Source organism: Schistocerca piceifrons, chromosome 4, assembly GCF_021461385.2.
Source record: "Schistocerca piceifrons isolate TAMUIC-IGC-003096 chromosome 4, iqSchPice1.1, whole genome shotgun sequence".
Taxonomy (NCBI): domain Eukaryota; kingdom Metazoa; phylum Arthropoda; class Insecta; order Orthoptera; family Acrididae; genus Schistocerca; species Schistocerca piceifrons.
The window spans coordinates 726,749,598-726,774,945 of NC_060141.1; the positions used below are offsets into that span (position 1 = coordinate 726,749,598).

At 39.2% G+C, this 25,348-nt stretch overlaps 1 protein-coding gene across 1 annotated transcript in view; it reads right to left on the bottom strand.

Annotated features, from left to right (window-relative positions):
* The window catches only part of LOC124795000 (serine/arginine repetitive matrix protein 2-like), a 388,873-nt gene that overhangs the window by 297,031 nt on the left and 66,494 nt on the right, over positions 1-25,348 (bottom strand). The window contains exon 3 of the mRNA XM_047258754.1: positions 11,712-11,861. Within this exon, the coding sequence (XP_047114710.1) occupies positions 11,712-11,861 (150 nt within the window). The remainder of the gene's footprint in view (positions 1-11,711; positions 11,862-25,348) is intronic.

The following is a 25,348-nucleotide window of genomic DNA, read 5'->3' on the forward strand; positions in this document are numbered from 1 at the left end:
CGGGGGCAGTTGTGAGTCACTGTGAAGGGCCTATTGGTTTTTTAAGATTTTCTGCAGTCAGTGTGAATGGAGTGAATGGAATCATTACTAACAGTTTTCTATGTTGCAGTACTTCAACAGATGGCACAGCGACTCTGCCACATAGTTCCCATGACAACTTTTCTTTCTTGGCTGCCTCTTCTCTTTGCTCTCTGAATTATTTCAGTATTCTGAGACTTATTTTCAAGTTCTGAAGAAATACACTCATCATTTGACAATCTACATTCATTGGTTGGCATTCTACCAAAATTCATTGCCAAGCAATCTACAATTGCTGTTTGGCAATTTTCTTTCTTTCTTCGAAAGTCTCTCCCTGTCCAGCAATAATGTTTTCTTTGTTTAAAGCTAGTACAGATATTTTCTCCCTACTTCATCCAACAACATACTTAAAACGTCATCTACTGAAGATTATTGGTGCTTTAAGTACATGAATTTAAGCTGTTATATAGAAGATATCATAGAAGAGAGGTCTTACATTTGTTTATGGTGAAAGTGACTGATCTGATGAAAAATTTAAGTCTGATGAGCCCCAAGATCATGTAGTGAAGATCATTTATCAAAAGTGAGGTTCTTCTGTCATATGATTACCTACCTTAGCAAAAGTAATGGATCACCACATAAATATACACAACAATGTTCAAGATATTCAGCAAAACGATACAGTTTCTATCACGAGGCATTGAGTGGCAGACAGGGACATTTAAAGTATGCTATCAGACGAAGTTCATCATCACATTCAGAAAAACCCACACACATTCACATACACAAAATACACTGACACATTGTCACTGTTGTCTCTGGGCATTGAGGTCCAACTGTAGTGAATAGTGATCTCATTCAGGGTAGGTAGTGGGGGTAAAGGAGAGCTGTGCATAACAAGAGAGGACGGGATAGCACGGTAGGGGTGGGAGAAGATGATTTAGTGCTGCCTGTAGGATTGTGCAAGGATGTAGCAGAGACAAGATGGTGGGCTCCTAGGTACAGTGATGAGAGAAATAATGGGGAAAAAAGAGAAAAAAAGGAAAAGGACAAACACAGTGTGCTGGGGGGATAGAATATATGGATGAGATTGGGATGGGGGCAGGGAAGGGCATAGTGGCAAGTGAAGCCAGGCGATTATGGGACTGAAAAATATGTTGCATGGAGAGTTCCTACTTCTGCAGTTTACAAAATCTGATGTTGGTGGGGGGTTCTATGGATGGCACAGGCCGTGCAGCAATCACTGAGGTCAAGGACACCTTGCTGCATGGTACGCTTGGCAACTAGGTGGTTCCACCATTCCTTGGCCACAGTTTTGTAGTGACAATTCATGTAGATAGACAGCTTCTTAGTAGCCAGACTCAAACAGAATGCCACACAGTGGTTGCAGCTAAGTTGGTAGCTCACATAACTGCTCTCACAGGTGGCCCTGCCTTTAATTGAGCAGGAAATGTCTGTGACAGAGTGAAGTAGGTGATAGAAGGTAGGATGTATGGCACAGGCTTGCATCTATGATTTTTACGGGAATATGAGCCATGGGGTAAGTGATTGGGAACAAGGTTCAGAGGGGGCGGACAAGAACACTGCTAAGTTGGGTGGGCAGCAGAATACGTTGCTCCAGTCCTGGGTGGTACTGAGTCATTGCAGGGCCATCAGTGGCTAGGTGAGGGTTGACAGAGGACTGAGATCATGTGGATGAAGGTATTCATGGAGCCATCTGTCTGATAGAGGTCATTGGTGGCTGGATGGGCAGAGGAGGACTAGGCATAGCAAATGAGGGAGAAGGTGTTGAAGTTACGGAGGAATGTGGATAAGATGTCCTCGCTCTCAGTCCACACCAGAAAGATGTCATCAATGAATATGAACCAGCTGAGGGGTTTTGGATTCTGGGTGGCTGGGAATGATTCCACAGATGTCCTATGGTTACATTGGCAAACAATAATGCCATGTTAGTGTCTATTGCTGTACCAAAGATTTGTTTGTAGTTTATGACTTTAAAGCAAAAATAACTTTGAGTGAGGATATATTTGGTCATTGTGACCAGGAAGGTTATAGGTTTGTGTGGTGTCACCGCCAGACACCACACTTGCTAGGTGGTAGATTAAATCGGCCGCGGTCCATTTAGTACATGTCGGACCCGCGTGTCGCCACTGTGTGATCGCAGACCTAGCGCCACCACAAGGCAGGTCTCGTGATACGGACGAGCACTCGCCCCAGTTGTACGGACGACCTTGCTAGCGACTAGATGTACGAAGCCTTTCTCTCTCATTAGCCGAGAGACAGAATAGCCTTCAGCTAAGTTAATGGCTACGAACTAGCAAGGCGCCATTAGCCTTACAGTGATTGTAATTAAAGTCTCCTGTGTATCGTCAAGAGCGATGTACCACAATGATTGATTAAAGATAAGTATTAATCCAGCTACGTACTTTTCTTCATAGCATTAATTACGTAGCCTGTTCCAGTACTTCACGCCCGTCTGCGTTAGTCTAGCGTGCATTTTCAGCCATCTCGATCTACAAGGTGTTGGCCCAGCTGCCGACACATCAGTTTGGAGTTAGTTGGCATTGGTGAAGGTAGTATTCAATACTGGCAAGGACAAGAGCACTGGGTATGTAAGTGTAAAGGTATGTGGCCTCAACAAGCAGGACACTATGTGGTAAAGAGACAGAAACTGTGGAAAGTCATTGGAGGAAATAGTTAGTATCTTTTATATAGAAGGGCACATTACATGTAATAGGCTGAAGGTGCTGGTCCAAAAGGACAGAGGTCCTCTTTTGTAGGGGGCAATATATAGCCACAATGGGGCATCCTAAGTGGTGGGGTTTATGTATTTTAGTAAGCATGTGGAAGGTAGGAATGCAGGGAGTGGTTGGGTTGAGGAGGGAAATAGACTGAGGGTAGAGGTACTAGGGTGGACCTACGGATTTGCAAAGGGACTGGAGATCATGCTGCATTTCTGGAATGGGGTCACTATGGGAGGGCTTAAAAATGGACAAGGCTGACAGCTGGCAGAGCTCCTCAAACGGGGTAATCCCTGCAGTTCATAACCACAGTGGTGGAGGTTTTGTCGGCAGGTAGCATTCTAAAATTGACATACTAATTCATATCACTGTAATTCCATCCCAGATTTCTCACTGCTTTCTATCACTTAATTCCATTGTTGTTATAGTTGACTGTGAAAGGATTCCATCAATATGTTGTTGCAGTGGGAACTGATAGACCTAAAGCACAATTCACTAAACATTCTTTTACTAGATCATCATGCTATACATCAGAAGATAGTATGTACGGAAATCAGTTGAAAAATTTGAGAGAAACTACTGAGTCACAAATTTCCGCCATGCAGTCACTTCTTTTCTCACTTACACATAAATGTCTTGGGTATTCTTTATTGGCAAGACATTCTGTTGTAAAAGTAACAGAAATATGACACAATGTGCGAAAAAGTGAACCCACTACATCTCCATCTCTATTGTGCTGACCAGTTCAATCCCTTACATTGCAAAATAAATATGTAGCCAATGTAAAGATACTTTCTCAATTTCCTTCAAGTTTTTCCTCCTGACTTTCTCTACTAAGCAGTGAGGCATAACATGTCATTTTTGAGGAAAATGATGGGTTACAGTCTCGGTCCTTTTAAACAATAAAATATGATTATGATGTTTAACTTTTTTATTAGTGGTTACAGACAGAATATTGTTGGAGAAATGGTTTATTATTATGTGCAGGTAACGGAAGGTGCATGGGTGCAGCGCACCTGTAAGATGGCACTATGAGTTTTGCGTGTTCATCTGCTGTGGGCCACTCGGTCTCAGACATTGCACCTGGGAGGTGTGTCGTGGCCATGGAAGAATGGCACTAAAAATGACATCATAGAAGCACGAAAAGAAATTTTCAAAACCGTAATTCTGCCTTATGTTCTTGATTGTTTTGGTTGTCAAATTTTATACTCGCTGTACAAGATATTTGCATCCAAACACTTGTGATACAGCTGTAATATAGATATCTGAAGACAGTTAGCTCAATATATAAAGAAGTTCAAACATACTGGTGTTGAAAGAAGAAATACTGTTGGTCAACATGTAAAATTGAACAGTATTCCAGCTTCCTTTCAGCCTCTAACAATAAAGATATTGCAAAAGAGAAGAATTCTGCAAGCAAAAGCAGAAGCAGAAGCACACAATAATTCACAGCGTAAGCACTGTTAAAAAAAAACACTGCTCATAAATAGAGATATAAAATTATATGTAGCTAATCAATTAACAATTATTTTTTACTGCTACAACAGGTTCCAACTCTGAAGGAGTTTGATCAGTCCTCAAGTCAGAAGAACACCAACAGCAGTTTGTGCGATTTCCAACTGCCGGGACAGCTTTGCTATGAAGAATCTGTAGTGGTCTACTGTAGTGCCTCGCCACAACCCACAGCTGTTCCAGCTTTGGAGACACATTCAAGTCAGCCAGCAAGGTGTAAACACCAAAGGGTTACTTCACATCAGCAGTTCATCATCACTAGACATGCTCCTACACAACTCAGGCATGCTGTATCTATGAGAAACAATTTATTTTTCTATTATTTTGAATGTGGTTGTGTAATAGCAACTAAACCCTGAGCAATGTAATGGCTAGCTTTTTATTTATTTATTTATTTATTTACTGTATGTCTGTCATCATCTGTACCAGGAGGGCAATTTACAGGAAACATTTAATAATTTGAAGAATTAATTGGCTAGTCTACTACAGTGTTTCAAATGAATTAAGAAACGACTTTAAAACTTCCAGTGGCAAAAATTAAGGTTTCAGAATTACAGACTACTTCAAAAAGGTAGTTACATACAGAGGTGAACAATCAATGTGATATAGTATGAAATGAAGTGAATGAGCAACTTAGAGATATGAACAAGGACTTGAAACAATCAAAATAATCAACTGAGAAGGAATTTTACAATATTAATGAGCAAATCTTAGACACTCAGGTACAGTTGAATGTATTAGAGCAGACTAGGGACTCAAGTGTAAAGCTTATAGTTTGGCAGAAAGACCATACATAAGACACAGAGACTTAGAATCACAAAAGTAATTATCCTGTCAACGATCGATATGAACAATCACAAAATTAAAATCACATTAACTAATAATTATTATATATGTTTACTATATTTAATTCTAAGTAGCTACAGTTATTTATTCATGTTTATGATGTAATAAGTAAATATACACTGAAGTTGTTAAGTTCAAGATGATAACAAGCCATTAAATTATTTTCACAAAGTTAAATGGCACACGGTAGGTCAAACAGTTAATTTAAGTTATTTTGCTACTTATATAACTGCTAAACTGGAAACAAACATATCAACCTTTTCACATATTTTGCATATTTCCACTCAATAATGTTGTACAGAATAATTTTCTGGGGTAACTCATCATTTAGAAAGGAATTATTGATTTCACAAATGCAAGCAGTAAGAATAACATGTAGTGTTCATCCACAGACACCACGTAAGTAACTCTTCCAGGAGTTACGCACTTTAACTGTGCCGCCACAATATATTTTCTCTAATGAAATTCTTCATAAATAATCTTTCACAATTTGACAAGAACAGTGTTGTACATACCTACAACACTAGAGGGAAGAATGACCTTTATTACCCACTGTTAAAGGAGTTCAATATGCAGCAACGAAAATTTTTGATCATCTGCACAACAACATAAAATGTCTCAGGTAGAGAAGTAAGTTTTAAACATAATTTAAAATCATTTCTCCTGGATAACTCCTTTTATTCCATTGACACATTTCTACTTAAAAACTGACAGTCCGGAAAAAAAGGGAACTTCTTTTCAAATGCAGCTGCATGGGTAGGGGTAGCAATAAAATGATAATCTGCTCATTAATGTTAACAGTAATTAAGTATACATATCCCATAAAGCGACTCATTCTACATCATTTGTATAAAAGAATCATTCAAATGATCTATGGAGCATGCAACTAACTAACCAACCAACTAACTAACTAACTAACTAACAAGTATAGAATCCTGAATTTTTTTGAGAAATACAATCAATCTTGACTAGGTTATTAAACTGGAACTTAATTGTCTTTGAATGAACTTGTATGAGTGCCTCACCATACGTAAATATAAGAAAACACAGTAACTGGAGCATGAATATTTTCTGCTGGAGGATTTGATACTTTTTCTTTCCTGTTATGAATATTGTGGTTGGATTGGTGATAATTTTTGTAGGCGTGATTAAATATGGTAAGTGACTGGATAATTTCAAGACCCTAGTTTATCTTAAATGTTGAAAACATTTATGCTGGTAAGCATACAACTACACTAGCTATATCCTATTACTAAAACACACACACACACACACACACACACACACACACACACACACACACACACACACAAAAATCACTGTAGCCCATATTACACACTTTCACATCTTTAGTTACCATTTTGGGATTTTTTTGCATCAAAGGCATGAATATTGTAGAAAATCATATCAATGCATTTTGCTGTATATTAGCAACATCACACTCACCTGAGGAAAGAAAGGGAATTGGACCCATTCCCCAAAAATTCGTTATGACATGCTAAGATCATAGCAAAATGCTTACCGTTTGCCTAGGAGCACAGTGATAGCAAATCAGGCAATTAACATACAAGGGTATGACTATCCACCATACAGAAACACAGTGGGAACTTGTCTAGTGCAAAGGCAAGAGGACTCTGCCATTTGTAAATAGGTTTAATACATCTGAAGCGTTGCACTGTATGGAAAAGAACAAGGACCATGAGCAATATGACAAAAAAATACCTAGAAAGTTTTGAAATATGGTGGTGGAGAAGAACAGAGCAGATCAAGTGGACAGATCAGGTGATGAACGATGGTGTATGAAAAGAGTAGAAGAGAAAAAAACTATTCTGAATACTACTCTTCAGACGAAAGCTAATTGGATCAGACACACACTTGGACACGAGGGGTTCATACACAACATCATTGAAGGGAAGATCTAAGGAACTATAGAATGAGTAAGAATAATAATTCAACAACTGGATGACATGAAAGAGAGCAAAGCAGTAATCTTGCTTTCTCATTTGTCAAAAAACAGAGGGACAGAGTTTATATAACCTCACCATTGATTATTAATTTCACTATCAATTACTTCTAATGCCAGTCATAATTTTTTGCGATGGTACTCATGTTTACTGTGTGTGTGTGTGTGTGTGTGTGTGTGTGTGTGTGTGTGTGTGTGTGTGTGTGTGTTTTATCTTTATGAAGTTTCTCTGAAAATGGAGGTTCTTAATGCACTTACACAGCACTTACTTGCTGCAGTTTTGCCTCTAAAATGGCATGGTATGCTCCTGTCAAAATATCACCATTTGTCGATGACGTCATTTGGCTGCATTCCCATGTTATTTGAGTATTGTTTGCACTAGGAGAAAGTAAAGTACCCTAGAGTTGTATCATCACCAATCCTCCGTCAATATATTGCCCCTTCATTACCTTATTTTTCAATTTCTTTCCTATCAGTATTCCTACTCCATTTTCACAATTTGTGATTTCCTCTGAATAGAAAAGCTTATAATCTACAGTCTCTACCTCCTCAGTCTCTCCCCATCTCACTTCACACAAGCCAAATGAATCTAATCTGTCCCTTTTCATCTCCTGTTTTGCATTTTCTAGCCTTTCTGCTTGCAGCAGTGTGAAGACATTCCATGTTCCAATCCTTACCTACCCTTCCTTCATTCTCCCAATCTTCCTTTCAAATGTGCTTTCTCACAATATGTTCACCTCCTGGAGTTCCAAGTGAGGGGAGCTTAAACTTCGGATTCTTTCACGTTTAGAGACATACCACATAGTGCTTGGGATATTAAACTGGTAGAATCCCATTATAGTCCACATAGGCTATAGGTTGTCCAGCCTACATCAGCCACTCCCTATGAGTCAGACATTGCTTGTGGCTGTCCTTGTTGGGGTACAGTCAGCACCTGTACTATATATTCACCAAAGAGAAAAGGTGCCTCTTCTATTAGCTTCACCATTCTAAAAGGGCTCTTGTTCTGCTTCTGCTGCTGCTGCTGCCGCCATTGAGGTCATATAATATGTAAAAATATTGCTTATGAAACAAGGTGCATAATGAATCATTACACATGCAAAATCGGCACTGAAACAGGAGAGAGAAAGCATGAAGCAAGTTGGGCTGAGTAGTATCATTGTAAATAATGTCTCTTTTAATGGAAAAATGCATGCAGTTTCTCAGGAATTAACAAACAACAGTTAATGTCACTACAGATAAAACACCTTGTTACTGTCAACCGCATATTTCCCAAAAAAGCAGACAATACCAATAATAGGTTAAGTCGATTTTCCAGAGGTGATACATAGTTCAGGGCTACAGCCAAACTCTTTTCTTGCAGACAGAATGTTATATTTAATTATTCACTACATTACACACATTGCATTAACAATAACAAAATTATCGTCAAATGGCAATAGATGAGAAATCATTAATGATGGCAGTGAATGTCTGCTGTTGTATTGCAAACTCCTGGATAGTTTTGTTTGTGAAACCAACAGCGCATTATCATGTAATATCAAAAGCCAATGCAGTTTTTTCCTTACACTATGACCGAAAAGAGTAAGTTATTGGCAACAAATAGCAGTTATGATTGAGGCGCTCCTGGGAACAAAATCATAATGCAAAATACACTTTTTAAGCTACCAAACACAAAATATTATGTTCATACTGCCCCTTGTTCGATTATATGTCTTTTGTTAGGTCTCATTCATTAAGATGTTCTTAAGAAGTTAATATAAAGACATCATCACAACTCATCACCTGTAACAATACTGATTAGGAATGCTGAAAGAGTGAACTGATGTCATTCAACCAATAATGTAGTAATTCATAAGTCACCCTTTTGATTTTTATTGTTTTGAATTGAAGCAAGCAATACTCCTACACTCTGGGCAATTATGCCAGCTGCTACTTTTAGTCCTCTTGTTTGAGCACCATCAATCTCGCTGGCCTGTAAGCATTGTTGCAACCGTTACTGGTTGAGTACCACCTCCACGCTGCCGCCAACGCAAGCATATTCTGCCATCGGCCCTGAGCCTGAGCAACAACATAATCGCCAGTCATCATAATATCCTGGACAGCTACTGCTGGTGGAGCACACCCTCCCAGCAGTGGACTCCACCTGCCACCGCCAGCTCATCAGGCTATATGATGCTGTCAGTTGCACTGAGAGCCAGCCATGCCCCTTGCCACAGTATTAATCAGCAATGTCCTGCCTGGCATCAATGGGTGCCGAATGTGCCCTAGTTGTAGCACTATGCCAATGGCCCAAACCAATATCTGAAAAGCCTTCTATATGGTAATATCGTATGTCCCTGAAAGCCATGTTTTTAATTCCTGTGCTCTTCCTTTCAATGACATAAAAGCTGGTGATGCGGCAATTCCCCATTTCCCCAGCTGCTTCATCAAGCGGTATCACACTTGGACATGGCTGCTACTGTGTCCTACCAGCCGTTGCCCTTCCCCTTCAGTCGAGCACTTTTGCTCACCTGCCCAAGTTCCAACCATCCAACCAACTTCAAGCTCATTGGCATCATTGCATCCCTGACGGTTGATGGGAGGCAAGCCTGGCTGACAGTGGCCACCAGAGACCCAACAACACCAGTGGGCTCAGCCAGAATTTGAGAGGCCACAGGGACAACAGCAATGGCACCAACTGGCTCAGCTGGATTGGAACATTGTGCAATAAACCACTGCACATGTCAATGGTAATCATGGTTTAATTCCTGCGTCCATGCCACCCAGCAAGGACACAAAAATAATCATAAAATAAATTTTAAGCAATACACCCTAATGACAAATTCATAAATTTGGAAACCTAAAGCATTTGAAACTGAGCAGATGATTGAGGCACAAGATGAAGCATTTATGTACAGATCTCATAAAAGAACACATATCGACAAATTGCATGAAAACTGATGATGCAATTATTTGGCTGGGGAGGGTGGTTGGTAAGTCTCTAGGAAATTCTATGACAGGAGAGTAAGTGGTGGAAGTTACTGTAAAGCATTCTGGGAAGCGGATGAAAAAAGGCTAGAACAAGATAAAAAAATATTTTTACTGTATCAAGAATTTAGCTCAAAAAACTTGTCAAAAGCAGGAACAAATGAAGAACTGTTTGTTACTGCTTAAAAGGGAAAATACATTTTCAACAGCAAAATATTGTAAAATTGCTAATTATTAGCTTAAATTTTTTCCACACTACATGACTGAGTATGCAATACTATCACTGTGTAACGTACAGCACTTTTATTGTGTAGAGTCACTACCCAAACTTTTAGCAAAAGTAATAAGTCTTTCCACACAAGTACTAAGAGACAGTTTGTGAAGTATTGCATTACTGCATTAGCAGCCACAAGCTGGTAGCCATAACTGTGGCAACTTGTGGCTCAGAACAACACACACGTAAGGAGACTGCCAGATTGGGCTAGCTATTCTCAGAGCAAAGTTGCACCACAAAGCAGTAATGACTGCAGCAGGCTAGTTGATGTCACCACACCAGGGCAAGTCTCTTGTTATGGGCAATGTGATTAGGTGTCAAGTTTTAGTGAAACAAGTGCACCTTGGGAGTATAGAAATGTCTGAGTTTAGAGACAGAGTCATTCTTATCTCCAGAGTCAAGCAGCACCACCATGACTCCAGGGCCCCGTTGGGCAGTGGAATGTCGGGGCATTGCCAGCAGTAGCCATGGGTTCAAGACTGGACTGTGCCAGCTGCAATCGACACTAGCTTTCTCAAGGGACTTGGTGCCACAGCATCATCAACCTGCCATCCGTGCCTGCTGCTGAGTTCCTAGTGGGAGTCAGTGCCTCAGTGCCATCCGACTGCTGCCAGAGGACAGTGAGTTGAACCCCATGTGCAGCCATCTCCATGCACCACCACAGTGATGTATACAGAGCTGAGGGGCCACCAGGGGTCCATGTTGCCAAGGCAATAGGATGCCACTGACGTCAATGGCCCTGGCCCCAAGGCCGCCATCCTACCACGGTCCTGTCAACAGTGCCACAGAGTGCCTACTCAGCATCCAGGGTGGCAGCCGCCACCCATACGTCAGAGCTGGGCAGGTGCAACAGAGAGAGGACATGTCTGCCTCACTGAGCCACGACATGTCATGTCCTGTAATTATATAAGGGAATTCTTTACTATCACCCATTTTTCCGCTGGGCCTACTGACCAGTCACCACATCCACTCATCTCCCTGAGTGCGAGTGCGACTGCACTCTTCAGAATGTGTCCGAGAGGTCGTCACCACCAAGCACACTTTGATTGTGTGGACACACAGCCAACTGACAATACCAACGGATATTTTTAAAATGTGATCACTGTACAAAACGAACAATGATCAATTAACACAATGGGAATGTTAAACCAAAAGCCATATTTTCAAATACTTTCTGAACTTTATGCATGAAAACTATAAGGTTTGTCTTACATAGCAGCAAACAGATTGGTTTCCTACAAACATAGGCATACATATTAGTCTATTTCTAAGGTCCATCCACATTACTAACTTCATCCAAAAAATACATATATAATCATGTAAAGTCAGTAATTGGCTGTGTAAGAAGAAACTAAGTAGTAAGTAACAAAATGATGAGTTATATTACCTGTCAATTCAGCTACACTCTTGCCACCAGCTTGCATTGCCACTATTTTCCCATGGTTTATGACAGAACTTAACATCACCTCCTTCTGTAACATGGCCATAGCATTCTGCTTTGCAATTTCAAGCAGTTTTTTCTTATCTATATGTAGCCCTGAACGAGACCTGCAAGAAAAATACAACAATTTAATGTCACCAACAAACAGAAAATGACGTTCACAAAAATATGAAATAATACTATCCTCTCACATTACTTTTTATTGCAAGAGATGCACAAAGCATGTAATTTAAGTACAACAAAAATTTAGGACTATTATGCAAAATTTAGTGAAGAAATAATTTAACGAGAGCCGTCATAGCCCTCTGTCAGAAAGTGTTGCAATGTTAGAGAATGCAAGCTTTCTATTTCAACAACAACGCAATGGAAGGGCTCGAGAAGGGGAGGGAGGGGTACACCAATGCAAGTATATCACACTGGAAAAAGAGCTCAATTGCCTGAAGATAAGGTCTTAGTTACTTCAAAATCAATTGCAAATAAATTAAAACTATAAACACAACTGAATAGAAATAGTAAGAGGAGAACCTTTGCACCAACATTTGATTCACTCACACAGGAAGAATTTAAAGTTACTTTGAAGGAAACAAAATGAAATCATTCAACCAACAGAAGACCGAGATCCCTTCAAGCAGTTCTCATAAAGAAGAAAATGGTACATTGATTCTGTGACGATTTTTGCCATGGAGCAAAATTATCAAACAAGATTCTACCCATTGCCACAAATAATGACACTGTAGATCATTTGAAAAGAGCACAGTATTTCTGCTATGTAGACTACTTACTTGCAGAGGACCTAATTGACTGGGAAAAAACTACATCATTAACATCTGTCGTCCTTTACAAATTAAAAATTCTCTTGGTCTATGTAACATCCCATGTACCTTTAAATGTATGATGAACACTCTGCTTTGACGCCTCAAATGAAAGACATATCTTTCAATACATCACTTTTTAAAAAAGTCTGAACAGGATCAAAACACTGGTCTGTGGACAGAGAGAGAGAGAGAGAGAGAGAGAGAGAGAGGGGGGGGGGGGGGGGGGGGAGCTTATTTGTTGTCCACAAAAGACAACTCTTTAGTTATCTTGTTAAGGGAACATGAATCCAGCCCATAATAGAAAAACTAGCAGATGTAACACATTTTGCTACTATTCAGTACATGATAAGCTTTCTCAGACTATGCACCTACTACAAGTGTTTGTTAAGGATTTCAGTACCAAGACAGACTCATTACTAGGACTGCAGCAGAAAGCAAATTATTTTGGATGGAATAACAAGAAAGACCTTTCTACGTACTTAAGGTTCAAGTATCTAGATCCTCCACAAACCTGGCACTGTATAATGACAATAGCAAAACAAAACTGGTCGCTGGCACTATCAGTTATGGTAGAGGTGCAGTTCCAAGTGCAAATCTAGAAAGGAATTACTTGGACTTTTCTCAAGCCTCCAGTATAGCTTCCCTGACCCACAATAACTGCTTTATAACATAGAGGAGTGCCTCGCACTTGTTTGGGCAGGACGTTTCTACCACAGCTAGCAGATCAGCCAGTATGACAATGTATCCACATTCAATATGCTGGATGACATCCACAAAACAATTTTAGAATGAAAGGCATAAATAAGCAATAAGACAACAGGGGCACGGTATTATAGTGGTGTATGCCAACTAAGAGAAGCTTTATCATGTCCTAGTGACAGCTGTAGCTTTTTAAAATAAAAATAAATGCAATACCCTTTCGTGTCAACAGAGTATGTTCCAAATTTTTCCCATAGTAGCTTCCATCAACGGATTATAATTCTGGAAGATATTAAGAACACTCACTTAAGGCTGTTACAACATTTTTTTTAGCTCAAAATTGTGGACACCATACTGGTGAACAATTTTTTTTCTTTATAATCAAAGCTTCTATCTACAAAATCATTCATCCAACTGGTCTTTGAGACTTGGCAGTATTCACCAGTTTTTGTTTTGCCCTCTGTAAGGGAATAAAGTAAGAAGAATCAGATTTGCATTCCAGAAAATACTGGCCATAATCTTTAAGACTCATGGATCTGACCTCACTTTTCTTGATTATTGGCCACTATCTTCCACATGATGGATGATTGATTGATCTGGCCTTGTAACACTAACCAAAATGGCATTGCTGTGCTGCTACTGCGAATGGATGAGAAAAAGGGGAAACTACAGCTGTAATTTTTCCCGAGGGCTTGCAGCTTTACTGTATGGTTAAATGATGATGGCGTCCTATTGGGTAAAATATTCCGGAGGTAAAATAGTCCCCCATTCGGATCTCCGGGTAGGGACTATTAAAGAGGACGTCGTTACCAGGAGAAGGAAAACTGGCGCTCTATGGATCGGAGCGTGGACTGTCAGATCCCTTAATCGAGCAGGTAGGTTCGAACATTTAAAAAGGGAAATGGAAAAGTTAAAGTTAGATATAGTAGGAATTAGTGAAGTTCGGTGGCAGCAGGAACAAGACTTTTGGTCAGGTGAATACAGGGCTACAAATACAAAATCAAATAGGGATAATGCAGGAGTAGGTTTAATAATGAATAAAAAAAATAGGAGTGCGAGTAAGCTATTACAAACAGCGTAGTGAACGCCTTATTGTGGCCAAGATAGACACGAAGCCCACGCCTACTACAGTAGCACAAGTTTATATGTCAACTAACTCTGCAGATGATGAAGAAATTGAAGAAATATATGATGAGATAAAAGAAATTATTCAGATAGTGAAGGGAGACAAAAATTTAATATTCATGGGTGACTGGAATTCGATAGTAGGAAAAGGAAGAGAAGGAAACATACTAGGTGAATATGGATTGGGGGGTAAGAAATGACACAGGAAGCCGCCTGGCAGAATTTTGCACAGAACATAACTTAATCATAGCTAACACTTGGTTCAAGAATCATGAAAGAAGGTTGTATACATGTAAGAAGCCTTGAGATACTAGAAGGTATCAGATAGATTATATAGTGGTAAGACAGAGATTTAGGAACCAGGTTTTAAATTGTAAGACATTTCCAGGGGCAGATGTGGACTCTGACCACAATCTATTGGTTATGACCTGTAGATTAAAACTGAAGAAACTGCAAAAAGGTGGGAATTTAAGGAGATGGGACCTGGATAAACTGAAAGAACCAGAGGTTGTACAGAGTTTCAAGGAGAGCATAAGGGGACAACTGACAAGAATGGGGGGAAAGAAATACAGTAGAAGAGGAATGGGTAGCTTTGAGGGATGAAATAGTGAAGGCAGCAGAGGATCAAATAGGTAAAAAGATGAGGGCTAGTAGGAACCCTTGGGTAACAGAAGAAATATTGAATTTAATTGATGAAAGGAGAAAATATAAAAATGCAGTAAATGAAGCAGGCAAAAAGGAATACAAACGTCTCAAAAATGAGATCGACAGGAAGTGCAAAATGGCTAAGCAGGGATGGCTAGAGGACAAATGTAAGGATGTAGAGGCTTACCTCACTAGGGGTAAGATAGATACTGCTTACAGGAAAATTAAAGAGACCTTTGGAGAAAAGAGAACCACTTGCATGAATATCAAGAGCTCAGATGGAAACACAGTTCTAAGCAAAGAAGGGAAAGTAGAAAGGTGGAAGGAGTATATAGAGGGTCTATACAAGGGCGATGAACTTGAGAACAATATTATGGAAATGGAAGAGGATGTAGATAAAGATGAAATGCGAGATATGATACTGCGTGAAGAGTTTGACAGAGCACCGAAAGACCTAAGTCGAAACAAGGCCCTGGGAGTAGACAACATTCCATTAGAACCACTGACAGTCTTGGGAGAGCCAGTCCTAACAAAACTCCATCATCTGGTAAGGAAGATGTATGAGACAGGTGAAATACCCTCAGACTTCAAGAAGAATATAATTACTCCAATCCCAAAGAAAGCTCGTGCTGACAGATGTGAAAATTACCGAACTACCAGTTTAATAAGTCACGGCTGCAAAATACTAACGTGAATTCTTTACAGACGAATGGAAAAACTGGTATAAGCCGATCTCGGGGAAGATCAGTTTGGATTCCGTAGAAATATTGGAACACGTGAGGCAATACTGACCCTACAACTTATCTTAGAAGCTAGATTAAGAAAAGGCAAACCTACGTTTCTAGCATTTGTAGACTTAGAGAAAGCTTTTGACAATGTTGACTGGAATACTCTCTTTCAAATTCTGAAGGTAGCAGGGGTAAAATACAGGGAGCGAAAGGCTATTTACAATTTGTAAAGAAACCAGATGGCAGCTATAAGAATTGAGGGCCATGAAAGGGAAGCAGTGGTTGGGAAGGGAGTGAGACAGGGTTGTAGACTCTCCCTGATGTTATTCAATCTGTATACTGAGCAAGCAGTAAAGGAAACAAAAGAAAAATTCAGAGTGGGTATTAAAATCCATGGAGAAGAAATAAAAACTTTGAGGTTGACCGATGACATTGTAATTCTGTCAGAGATAGCAAAGGCCTTGGAAGAGCAGTTGAACGGAATGGACAGTGTCTTGAAAAGAGGATATAAGATGAAAATCAACAAAAGCAAAATGAGGATAATGGAATGTAGTCGAATTAAGTCGGGTGATGCTGAGGGAATTAGATTAGGAAATGAAACACTTCTAGTAGTAAAGGAGTTTTGCTATTTGGGGAGCAAAATAACTGATGATGGTTGAAGTATAGAGGATATAAAATGGAGACTGGCAATGGCAAGGAAAGCGTTTCTGAAGAAGAGAAATTTGTTAACATCGAGTATAGATTTAAGTGTCAGGAAGTTGTTTCTGAAAGTATTTGTATGGAGTGTAGCCATGTATGGAAGTGAATCATGGACGATAAATAGTTTGGACAAGAAGAGAATAGAAGCTTTCGATATGTGGTGCTACAGAAGAATGCTGAAGATTAGATGGGTGGATCACATAACTAATGAGGAGGTATTGAATAGAATTGGGGAGGAGTTTGTGGCACAACTTGACTAGAAGAAGGGATTGGTTGGTAGGGCATGTTCTGAGGCATCAAGGGATCACCAATTTAGTATTCGAGGGCAGCGTGGAGGCTGAAAATCGTAGAGGGAGACCAAGAGATGAATACACTAAGCAGATTCAGAAGGATGTAGGCTGCAGTACGTACTGGGAGATGAAGAAACTTGCACAGGATAGAGTAGCATGGAGAGCTGCATCAAATGGTCATCTCAGGACTGAAGACCACAACAACCACAACAACCACAACAACAACAACAACCACAACAACAACAACATCATCTTCCACATTCTTCTTAAACTGCTATATTGTTTAATGTGTGTAGCGGTCCACCCATACTTGATCCACAGTCACAAAACCAATGCATAAAATCAGTTGGATTCTTTCCGCAATGAATTTTTTGACTGTATTGGATTCCAGTTCATCCATTTGAATGAAATATGCACGAAATAATTCTTTAAAAAACCACAAAAAACTACTCCACAGATGCACAACTTTTACCAACAAACAGAAACAAAATTATTCTAATACTGGCACCATCTCCATATCAAGCAGAAACATTTTTTACTCTGTGATTTGCATAAGATCTATAGAATTGTTACCTCATTGAATTTTGTTCATTAAGAACTACACCCATCTCTCAGTATTCATGACTTCATTGTTCCAGGATTCAAGTATTTGCAAAATTAATTTTACTGATATATATTTAGTATCTATGAACCAATTATTTGCCTATTCACAAACAAAAGAAAACAAGCACTACAAGAAAGTGTGAGTTGTGTCGGCATGCAGACCAGCATGTTTACCGTTAAAGAGAGAGAGAGAGAGAGAGAGAGAGAGAGAGGGAGGGAGGGAGGGAGAGAGAGATGCATGAACGGACGAAGTTCACTCATGGAATGAAGTAGAAAATGTACAAGTAACATGAAAGTGGAGCACAAAGTACTAAGCACTGAGCAACAATACTTTCTGTTCTTATTTGTTAGTTGTAACTAAGCACTGTTTTATAACACACAGCCTCAATTTTATTTGTGAAGCTGAAAGTACTTTCCTATGTGACATCTGTCCAGTTACTTTCTAATACCAGTCACACAGATTGGTTTGATGGATGCCGTATCACTGTGTTTACACTATGTCAGTACCATTCTACTATTTCAACTGCATAACACGCACATATGTATTGGGTATGTTATGCATGTTCACATAAATTACATTTTCATGTTATTTATAAGAAAATGGTTCAAAATACGTTGAACTTAAGAAATAAAACAATGGAAAATCCAGGATGGAATTTTGTGTGTGTGTGTGTGTGTGTGTGTGTGTGTGTGTGTGTGTGTGTGTGTGAGGCCTTTTTGGCCGAAAGCTTACTTGTTTGACAGTCTTTTTGTTGAGCCTACTTAGGACTCAGCATCTCTGCTACATGGTGAGTAGCAACTGCCCTTTTCAATCTTGACCATAAGAAATAAAGTTACAAGCTATTTCATATCTTGACTGTTGGTCACATTTTAGTGTCAGTGAATACATTGCAAGGTAGTGGCTCACATCACTATGATAGCTGCGGACTTTTTTTTCTTTTTTGTTGGGAGGGGGGGTTTACAACGATAGTTAGATGCAAAAGATTTTTAAAAAAGTAACACACACCTTCTCAGCAATGTTGCTCTGTACGTAACTATTTTCTAAAGAAAATATATGCTGATCTACCCACTTTCCTATTCATTCAGTTCCCAGAATGGTGTAGAATTTACCTCATGGCCTTTATCAAGAAGATCCATCATGAACTTTGCTCTGGTTCTTAAGAAATCCTACCATCATTAGTAGTTCCTTAATGCTGAAGTTATGTACCCACTTTTAATGAAACAGATGGAACCTTAAACCTAACTTTCACAGTTAACAGTGTGATGTGTGATGATAACAATGTTCCATCTAGCAAAAACTGACTACCGGTGATATGTGATGACAACAATATTCCATCTAGCAAGAACTCACTACTGTCTGACAGAACAATGCCATGCCATGCCATGATGTGACACTCTGTTGATATCCGGTGTGAATCAGTCTTTTCTTTACCTTGGAGCTGGTGCAATAAGAGCCTCATTAAGTCTATAAGTGTATCTAGGTTAACTGTTTCATGCACTTCTGAGTAAACAAAGCATATCGCACCTTTGAAAGAGGCATGTGCTATCAGCATGTGAACAATAACTTTAACATGCCCACAGCTGTACAACTGAATAGGAAAGTGATAGTGGTGAGCTTTCCAGTGCAAGCATATGTTGCATAGCCAATGTGTTGAACTTGTAAGGAAAGGTCCTCAGAGGAGGGATCAACTTTTCAAAACAATCTATACAGTGATGTAGGTTAAGGTCCAAGGAATCACATCCTGCAGCCAGTCACCCCAATGTGCCCTCTTTTGCGAGTAATCGATGAAAAAATATTTCGGAATTTCGCATGATGCTGTATAACTTTAAAAATGGTAACAATCTGCAGACTGGTTGCAAAGTGTAATGGTTAAGGTATTGAGCTCACATGAAAAGGGTTATCAGTTCTAATCTCATCATATAAATTGAATTTTTTTATTTTTAAATCTTTATCAAAATGACTTTGATCATTATTTTTATTCAATTATCTGGTTTAAATGTAATTTTTTTTTATTGATTTGTCACATCAAGTTTGTTTTCATATGAAATACATCATTTGCTCCTATTTTTCTTCCTATCAATCTTTTTCCACTTGGAATCCTTGTTCATGTGATTTTCATTATTGTTATATAATCAAAACTTTTTCATCCATGTTATTGCAATCATTACTTCTATTTCTCATGTTGCTTGAATTTCATTTTACTTACAATCCCTGCTTTCATTTAAATCATAATCCATGTCATTTTCTCTGTAGCGCAATTTATGTTTTAAATGATTAAACAATGGAAAATCCAGGATGGAATGTAACAATATTCCAGCAATACACAGCCGTCATTCCACCACCACACCCAGTCTTTTTATTCCTCTCCTTTTCTGCCACCCCCCCCTCCCCCTCCCCGCCTCGCGCCTTCCCTCCGTCTAACATGCAGCACTTCACTGCCCGTCACCCCCACCACACTATCCCTCCCCTTCCCTGCCCCAGCCTTCTACTTACCCACACCCAGTCGCCACTCCCAACAAGCACTGGTGCTGCTGCTCACAGTGTGGTTTCAGTTGCTTGAGACTGCATTCATGTGTGTGTGTGTGTGTGTGTGTGTGTGTGTGTGTGTGTGTGTGTGTGTGTGTTGACGAAGGCCTTAATGGCCGAAAGCTGTAATTGTGAGTGTCTTTTTGTTGTGCCTATCTGCAATTCAGCACTCCACTATATGGTGAATATTGTTTTAAATGTTTGTATGATGATTGCCATCCAAAAAGATGTACATCTCTAAACGAACAATACATTCTTGACACCACTGCGCAGACAATATGAACAGATTATTTCATCTTTTGTTTTCTTAACTGGAAGATCAGCATTTTAAAATGTTTAAACTATATTATACATAAATAAAAATAATCAGATTCACATGCACAAATATTGCAAGTAGAAGAATAATGATAGGAAGAAAAAATAAGAGCAACTGAAACAGAAGTTAAAACGTTAATTAAAATGCTGTGACAAAGGAATACAAATAAGAGAAATTGTGTGTAAATCATTTAATAGTACCCGTTCAACATAGTCATTTCATTTAAATATCTGGGTGTAATGTTTCAACCGATATGAAATGGAACAAGCATGTGAGGATTGCGGTAGGTAAGGTGAATGGTGAACTTTGGTGTATTAGAAGAATTTTGAAAAAGTGTGGTTCATCCGTAAAGGATACCGCATACAGGATGCTATTGTGACCTATTCTTCAGTGTTGCTTGAGTGTTTGGGTTGCACAGCAGTTCGGCTTAAAGAAAGACATCGAAGTAATTCAAAGGTGGGTTGCTAGATTTGTTACTGGTAGGTTCAAACAACATGAAAGTGTTATGGAGATGCTTCAGGAATTCAAATGGGAATCACTGGAAGGAAGGTGATGGTCTTTTCGAGGAACATTACTGAGAAAATTTGGAGGACCAGCATTTGAAGCTTACTGTCGAATGATTCTACTGCCACCAACATAAATTTCATGTACAGGCCATTAAGATAAGATACAAGAAATTAGGGCTCATACAGAGACATATAAAAAGTCATTTTTTCCTCACTCTATCTGCAAGTGCAACAAAAAAGGAAATAACTAGTAGTGGTGCAGAGTACCCTCTGCCATCACCACACAATGGCTTGCAGAGTATGAGTGTTGATGCAGATGTAGAACTCCCTCATTTGCCTCTTAATAATGTTAAATACAATCACACATATATCTCTACGTCTATTGTGCTTGGAGACTATGACACCATGCTCCAGAGAACAGAAACAGTAATAACAATACTTACGGAATATTTCATCCTTTCTTGGAGGAACATGGTCTTATTAAAAACCTGAATACACAGTATTAATGTGCCACAATAATATTTATTTAATAGTTCGTTATGAAACAGCGTTGGACTTCCTAGGCCATCATCACATAACTTGAAGATAAACAGATAGTCCACCAACTTTGGTGAGAGTGCAAAGTTGTACAAAGATTGTTAATCAAAGATACAGACTATATCGATACAAAACCACAAGCATAAGATAATACCTAAAGAGAGTCTGAACAAATAAATATTATATTACAGAATATTCAAAGATTAAGAGTATATGAACATACCAGCCAAATTTGTTGTACAAGTGAGTAATGGCACATAGTACTATGGAATATTAAACTGGCAAATCCGGTTAATAGGCTGGGAGAAAAGGGGGGGGGGGGGGGGGGCGACAGAGGGCACAAAGGAGTCTTACGGAATTTGGAACAGTTATAACAAGCACTAACGTTAGTGACAGCATTTATTTTAGATGCACAGGAACAGTTATAACAAGCACTAACGTTAGTGACAGCATTTATTAACTTCTACAGACACAATAACACTTGTCAGTTCCCAGCATCCCATTACACACAAACATGCAACCCTCCACTCCATGGTGTACCACCTACTATCTATAGCACAAACCAAATCAGATCTTGATAACGAACTGAAAATAATTAAACTGACAACAGACGGAGGGAACAGCACTTCTTTATCGTCCTCAACAGCATAACAAGGGGAAGACATGAACAACCAATTCGGCTCAGATTTGGCAGATCGCTTGTGTACAACCTAAAACGAAGAACTCTTAAGATAGTTTCGCTCAATACTCCCCTGTTTTTACGAAAATCAGCCTCAAAAGTTATGATGAGCAACTGACTCAAAATTGGCGGGATCGATAGATAATTGTAAATAAGGCATTTTTCATCATCAGTTATAGGATTTGCAAACGCATACTTTTCGAGAAATTGAGGAAAGAAACTTTTACAACTGCTGCATATGTATCCAAGCACTTTTCGCCGAGAGTGCCAATAGCATGCCGGTATGGTAGATCAGCATGAGTTAATGAATCAACAATGAACTTGAACAACTGTCATAGGATGTCTGCCCCAAACAAATACAGCAATCAATAATGAATAAAATGAGATTAAAAAAAAAATAGTGAAACGGTCAAGCTAACTGGCTGGGAAGCAGCGAACCCAAGTTCGAATCTCGAGGAAACCGTACGGTTTCCATTTTTTAAAATTGTAGTTTTTCATATCAGAATTCTTGGAGATAATAATAGTAATAAGGCAGGCAAACGTATTTCCCAGATGACGTGAATTAGTACAGACTTAAAAGTTTAAGTCTTGTCACATGAAAACAACTCTGAGTATGAGTGCTGTGAATTCCTCACGAGGGATCACAGATAGCCAATCAGAAAGGCACAGGACAGAATGCACGTGGTGAGAGTTATGTTGTCCCGGTTGCCTGTTCATCATATCATAGTTGTGAATCTGTAAGAGTGAGGGTGTCCAGCACGAACCTTCTAGAAGACAATTGGAAAGAGTTGTTTTCCATCATTAGGCTGCCGTGAACGTCGAAAATACATGTAATCATTTTCCGTCGTTAATCCACCAAATAAAATACGTTTTGTGAAAGAATAAAGCAATCTTCCGTAAGTAACATATGACTTGTACTGTATATAGTTTGTAGTAATTAGCTTTTCTGTTTATGCCGTAGTAAGCAGTTATTGTTTGCTGTGTCATATCTTTCAGTTGCATAATCTAAATAATGGAGAATGTACACTCTTCGACCAGCACTGATATCCATAGTTGGGAGCCTGTCACAGACGATGGCAAGCGGGAAGTTACCGACACTGTGTTTTGGTTTGTAAAAGCGTTGCAAGACAGATGTATTATCAATGCACTACCGGATTCAGGTAGTTCTGTTTCTCAGCATTCCAGACTGATGGGGGTGGCTATCATTGAGCAATTTTTGGAGCTCACCAACAAAATTACTTTTTTTGATACTGAAGAACTATACCATGAAGTCAAAGCAGAATGTGATACAGTGGAAGACATCATGGCTAGTGAATTGCAAAATGGTCATAACACTTCGGAAATGTCCACATCATAGGCAATCTATGCTTAATCTGTTCCCAATGAGTACTACAAGCTGGTTACTAAACGACTGAACTTGGGCACTATACGCCTGGAAGTAAAAGTAAAGGCAGTAGTGCTAGCCAGGAATCATCCAAATTGGAACCTAGAAACACAGCAAAAGAATGGAGCAACAGCCCAGAAAAGGAAGGAAGATCTAAAATTGTGGGAAAATGATGTCGTTAAAGGAGGGACAAGATGTCACAAATACCAGGGGGTAAATAAGTGGACATATGACCAATTTGTCAAATATCGTCGTCGTAACGAGAACGTTAACAATGAGAACACTCCAGGAGTGGACTGCAAGTGCATCGCTTCTATATATGACCAACAAGGATATTATGTTCGCTGCATCATTATCTTAGGCATGGAATTTCAAATCAGAATATAAAATTCGTCAATGGCCCATCAGTAAATACGTCTCCCACAAGAAGGTAGAAAATATAGAAGATATATAGAAAGTGGCGGCTCTTTTCAGCATGCAAATGGCATCACTTATGACTGGTTTTAATCATCATTACATGATCAACACCGATCAAACAGGATTCAACTATCAGGTGAACATTCGACACACGTTATTGCATAAAGGAGAAAAACAAACCTTTGTCGCAGTTCGTAGTAAAAAAAAAAAAAAGATACTAACACATTCGTACATGGCGCATTAAGCCATCACAGCCTCTGGAAAAGCGTTGCCTAAGGTTTCCCTGTGCTTACAAGAAACGAATGTTACATTTGGTTCTTGGGTTACAGAAGAGGTCAGTCGCTTAACCGACTATGAAAAATGAGTACATTACTTGCTCCAAATCCGGGAAATTGACAAATGCTATTTACAGAACATTTCTTGAGGATGTTTTAAAATCACACATTGCTGATAAGAAGTCTTGCCTAATATTGGATTCCTAGGGTGGACAAACTAATATTCTAATGTATGACGCCATGTTTATAGATGCCGCCAAACTGCATACCTACGTGCAGCCGTGTGATGTTTATTTCTATCGCCAGGTTAAAAACATTATTTTGAGACTTCTGAATTGCAGTGTGCTTTTGGAAACCCAGCGAGAATTGCACAACTGCACGGATGGAATAACTATTCACAGCATAATTCATAACCAATTTTCAGCACCGATTTTTCAGGCAATGATATTGTATGCGTGGTACCCATCAAAATTAATTCCCGAAAAAGACATATTTTTAAATGTGAACCAAGTTTGTTTTCCATCGATTCTTCGGAAGGAACAGTGCAGCTGTCAAAAGATTACATTCATTAGATGTTCTTGATGCTGCGAGTATATTTGTTTCAAATGTTTCTATGACAATTACTATCCATCTAGTTGTTTGAAGAAAGGTGAGGACACGTAACTGTGACTGGAAAAGCCATTGTAAAGCGATCAGTCGTAATATTTCAATAGTTTACTATCCCAAGAGGTTTGAGAAATTAATTTTCCTACCTTTTTATCATTCCTTATTGATTCACTTACCTTCTTAAACCTCCTGTCGCTGTCAATTGACATACGGAAAAATACAAACAAGAAGAATAACATCCACTAGGTTTCCTCGAGATTCGAACCCAGGTTCTCCGCTTCCCAGCCAGTTACTCGGGTCATTGCACTCTCGGTGAAATGCATTTACCATGTGGGTACATAACGGGCAGTTGTAAAAGTTTCTTTCCTCGATTTCTGGGAAAGTATGTGTTTGCGGAACCCATACCTGATGATGAAAAATGCTCTATTTACAATTATTTATTGAACCCGCAAATTTTGAGTCAACTGCTCATCATAACCTTTAGGGGCGATTTTCTCAAAAACAGGAGGTTGTTGAGCCAAAACGTTTTAGACCAAAATGTCTTAAGAGTCCTTTGTATTAGGCTGTACATAAGTGACCTGCCAAATTTGAGTCAAATTGGTTGGCCATGTCTGAGGCCCTCCCCTTGTAAGCCTTGCTGATAAATGGACCACCATACTACATGTAGGTAGGACTTCACAGAAGCTTGCTGAGAAACTAAAGTAGAGTAAATTTACTCCAGTTTTTTACACT